General features: G+C 41.7%; 1 protein-coding gene across 1 annotated transcript; it reads right to left on the reverse strand.

Annotated features, from left to right (window-relative positions):
- Positions 1-396: 396 nt before the first annotated feature.
- Positions 397-1,264, reverse strand: LOC130312219 (uncharacterized). Its single transcript, XM_056552563.1, has 2 exons — positions 1,159-1,264; positions 397-1,072 (listed from the first exon to the last, which is right to left on the reverse strand). The coding sequence occupies exons 1-2, from the start codon at positions 1,167-1,169 to the stop codon at positions 472-474; spliced, it is 612 nt and encodes a 203-aa protein (XP_056408538.1). The 5' UTR covers positions 1,170-1,264; the 3' UTR covers positions 397-471.
- Between the last annotated feature and the right edge of the window lie 3,828 nt (positions 1,265-5,092).

The raw sequence follows: 5,092 nt of genomic DNA on the forward strand, positions 1-5,092 counted from the left end.
CACCATAGAGGGCCAAAACCAGCTAACCCTTCCTTCCCACCGAGGGGAGGTGAGTACAAAACAAAAGGAGGGGGCTGGATGATGACGAAGGCCGCAGTGGTCTTCAACCTGCGGACCTCCAGAGGTTTCAAAACTACAACACCCAGCATGCCCGGGCATGCTGGGAGTTGTAGTTTTGCATCATCTGGAGGTCCGCAGGTTGAAGACCACTGAGAAGGGATTGACAGGCGGAGAGATCACTCTAGTATAAGCTGAGGGGGGCATTTTCAGCACGAAAAATGGTGCTGAAAAACTCGGCTTATACTCGAGTATATACGGTAGGTATTACACATCACACACCAATATTTTTCTTTTATGTTTTTTATTTTTTTGTATAGGTAATATTACCAGCTCATATTATTTTTTTTATGGTTTTTCCGTGTCCTGTGCAGTATCTCTCCCAGAAGTCCACTTGATGGCCCACGTGGTGGTCTACACCCCGAAGTCATCAATTCTTACTCTAAGAGAGAGTTTGCAGCTGTTCCTGGAGACGGTTAACATTAACCTCTGCATGGTGGAATAATAGGTCACGATGTTTATCAGGATCAGTAGAAGCATCACCCACTCGATGATTATGGTGGTGATTTCACGGATCTCGTCCCAGTCTTCATCATCATAGAATAATTCCTGTAATGTTTTATATCCAAAGTAGAAAATTGCGCAGGTAAAAGCCAGGCCACAGCAGGTGCATCTACTATGGCGGATGACTTTCTTTGCTCCTGGTAATTTATACATCTGGATGGACTGCCCAAGGTAGTATAAGGCTTCACATGTAATGGAAATTACCATGCTGACAAAGTGTATCCTGGGATATTCTTCGGGGGACAATACATGCATAACAGCTGTACCAAAACAGGAGGCCCACACAATGGCGAGCAGGATCCTCTGGATCAGGACCTGATGACCCCTGAACTCTTCAGTATGCATAACCATATACTTATAAATAAGAAAGGTTAGTACCAAAGTGCCAATGGATGTCCCTATGAAACCAATTCTCAATAATATGTTTTCAGGAAAGAAATTTCCCACGTCACTGTGAAGGAAAAGAAACCAATGTTATTGTGGATATTTCCTCACTCCCAACCCATGAAATAAGAATCTTGTGCTTGTTTATCTTACCTGATGTGCATCAGTGGCGAGGCGGCATGGCCGAGGACGACCGTCACGATGTAGCTGGTGGCAAGCCAGGCCGCACACCAAAACGCCAACAGAAGGGGGACGAACCCCAAACCTTTTAGCTCCATCTCAGTCAAGAAGAAGAAAAAGTTGCTAATCGCACTGTACCAATCTACAGAATGAAGGCTCGGGCGGCTGTCAGTGGAATGTCAGGACTCCAGCTGTCTATGACATCACATGTCTGATGTCACGATGACTGCTTGTTTCTTAGAGCTGCCATGATTTAGTATCTGCTATGGACAGAACCTGATGTTTCTACTATGGACCTTACAGACCCCAGAACCCAAGTAATTAGTGCAGGGGCTCCATTTTGATCATCTCATATTTCACATTATTTGAGTTCCAGGGCTCGGATACATTTGCACCCTCTATAGCAGTGGTCTCTAAGCTGTGAACCCCCAACCGCTGCAAAACCACAACTCCCAGCATGCCCGGACAGCAACTTTGCATAAGGAAATAGTCTAATTAAACTTTTCTTATATATAGACTCCCTGGCATCTCCAAGGATAAGCATCTAAGGGTCTCGTTCGATCTTAATGTTATACCTTTTTTCAATAAGATCGATGATTCCAAAATGTATGAATATAGGAATAATTCCATATAAGATACAAAAAGTTTCCATTTCTGGAAAATTTTCTGAGTTGCCCAAAGCAACCAATCAGATTGCTTCCTTCATTTTTCAGAGGTCTTTTCAAAAATGAAAGAAGCAATCTGATTGGTTGCTATGGGCAACTGCATAACTCTTCCTCTACACTGGTTTGATGAATCTCCCCCATAGAGAGAGATTTATCAAAACCTGACCAGTGGAAAAGCTGCTGAGATGCCCATAGCAACCAATCAGATTGCTTCTTTTATTCTTGAAAAAGCCTATGAAAAATTAAAGAAGCGATCTGATTGGTTGCTATGGGCAACTCAGAAACTTTTCCTCTGGACAGGTTTTGGGTTTTGATAAATCTTCCTCTATGGGGGAAATTCAGCAAAACCAGTGCAGAGGAAGAGTTGTGCTGTTGCCCATAGCAACCAATCAGATTGCTTCTTTCATTTTTGAAAAGGCCTCTGAAAAATGAAGGAAGCAATCTGATTGGTTGCTATGGGCAACTCAGAAACTTTTCCAGGAAAGTAAAGTTTAACCACAACCAGGGGCGGATCCAGAGTCTAGTCTCGGGAGGGGCACTATTAGAGAATTTTGTATTGGCGGACAGAAAATAAGGTGTTTCTTAACCCCTTAAGGACGCAACCCTTTTTCACCTTAAGGACTGGGCCCTTTTTCGCAATTCTGACCACCGTCACTTTACGAATTAATAACGCGAAAACACTTTTACCGAATATTCTGATTCTGAGATTGTTTTTTCGTGACATATTCTATTTTATTTTGGTGGTAAATTTTCGGCGTTACTTGCATCCTTTTTTGGTGAAAAATCCCCAAATTTAATGAAAATTTTGAAAATTTTGCATTTTTCTAACTTTGAAGCTCTCTACTTGTAAGGAAAATTGATATTCACAATAAATTTTATTTTACTTCACAAGTACAATATGTTCACTTTATGTTGGCATCATAAAATGGACATATTTTTGCTTTTTTTAAAAAATTAGAGGGCTTCAAAGTAGAGAAGCAATTTTCAAAAATGTCATGAAAATTGCTAAATCTGAAGGGACAGATGTTACAGAACTACAACTATTTAAATAAAAAAATAAAAAAAAAAGTATAGGGTTCCCCGTATTTTCAGCACAATACGTTACCAGGGTGGGCGGGGACCATTGTTACTGGCCCTCCCCAGCCTAAATAACGCCAGCCTGTTACCGCCTAGGCCCAGGAGCACAATTTTTGACGCTCCGGGCCTGTTGTTACCGGCTCTTCCCGGCACCCCTGTGGCGGTGGGTACCGGGGTAATAATTGGGGGTTAGCGCTAGCTGTTTTTGGGGCTAGCGCTAAGCCCTGGCTTAGTAATGGATTCAGTCAATAAGACCAGCTTCCACTACTAACCCTGAAAATTCATTAAAAAAAACACATTGGAAAAATTATTTTATTTAAAAAAACACTCCCCCACAGCCCGCGTTAACCATTTTATTAAAAGAACAAAAAATAATCCACCGTAATCCATCGAATCCGCAGTAATCCTCTGCATACACGGATCTGAAACGAGAAGGAAAAAAACACAAAAAAATGGTTATGACATTTTTGCCGCTGTCCGCTTGGGAGAGCACCCATGATGCAATGTCTACCCAAACAGGGAGCCACAAATTGGTGCAAAACTACAACTCCTAGCATGCCCAGACAGCCTTTGGCTGTCTGGGCATGCTGGGAGTTGTAGTTTAGCAACAGCTGGAGTCTCCCTATCTGGGTAGACACTGCCAGAAGGGTCTGTTCACATTATACAAAACGGACAATGTGAACAGAGCTTCAGATTAACAAGCCTTGTTCCCTTCTGTAGCCCCGCCCCCTAATGACATCATCACTAGGGGTGGAGCTACATGGACCTGCCCGTTACTCGAGAGAAGTAAGCGGACTTCGTCTTCTGTTTACACTATATACAGCTATCTATAGATAGCTGTATATAGTGTATACCGCCCAAAGGGTTAACCTACACTGTCCAGCAGTTTAAGTTCACTCTTCCCTTGCTGGGCTTGCGCTTAGCGCACAGCTCAGCAAGGGGTTAAGTGAGCCAGCAATGTGTATACTGTATACACATTGCAGGCTCACTGTAAGTTCTTGCTGGGCAGTAGATATACCATGTATACCTACGGCTCAGCGTCAGCTGTTCTCCCGACTCTGTAGCCATGAGAACAGCTGATCCCGACATTCACATCAGGACAATGCAGGAGGAGTGACATCCGCTGGGATCTGTCCCTTACTGCAGGTACTAATAGTCCCAACTAGTGTTGAGCGGCATAGGCCATATTCGAATTCGCGAATATTCGCGAATATATGGACGAATACAGTATTCGTCATATATTCGCGAATATTTGCATATTCGTAATATTCTCGTTTTATTGTCGCATATGTGAAAAATTCGCATATGCGATAATTAACATATGCATAAATCAGCATATACAAAAATCATCGTAAGCGAAAATTCGCATATACGAAAATTAGCATATGCAAATTTTCGCATATGCGAAAATCCGTACACCAGTCTCACACAGTAGTATTAGAGCCTTCTTTACACCACACAAGCTGGAAGCAGAGAGGGATGATCACTGTGATGTGTACTGTGATTTAAAAAAAAAAAAAAAAAAGAATATTCGGAATTACGAATATATAGTGCTATATTCGCGAATATTCGCGAATTCGCGAATATGCGACATTCGCGAATAAAATTTGCATGGCGAATATTCGCGAGCAACACTAGTCCCAACATGGAGCACACTCTGCTCCATGCTGGGAGCTGTAGTACCTGCATTAATAGACATATCGTAGCGAGACATATCACAGCTCTGCGGGAAATATGAATATGTGTATATATACGTGAGTGCAGGGGACCATAGAAGAGCTGCCGCCCCATCTATACAAGAAGGGACCCCAGCGATCTGTCAATTAGTACAGGTAACTACTACTCCCAACATGGAAGAGTGTGTTCCATGCTGGGAGTTGTAGTACTACCTAAAAAATGTTTTTAAAAAAAAGTGAAAAACATGCACACACTACATTTTCCTTATTGTCGGCTACATTTTTTGTGCTTTACCCGCTCACATAAATTGATCCCTGTTTAAAAATTAATAAACATTTCATAATAAAAAAGATACATTTCGTTAGATACAATTTTTTCCATCACTACTGTATCTTTTTTATTATGATTTTTTTATGGTACCCTACGAAATTTTTATAAAAAAGGCATCTCCATAATTTTTTAGGATCGCTAAAGTCCAAAAAAAGAAT

The sequence above is a fragment of the Hyla sarda genome, chromosome 1 (genome assembly GCF_029499605.1).
Source record: "Hyla sarda isolate aHylSar1 chromosome 1, aHylSar1.hap1, whole genome shotgun sequence".
Classification (NCBI taxonomy): Eukaryota; Metazoa; Chordata; class Amphibia; order Anura; family Hylidae; genus Hyla; species Hyla sarda.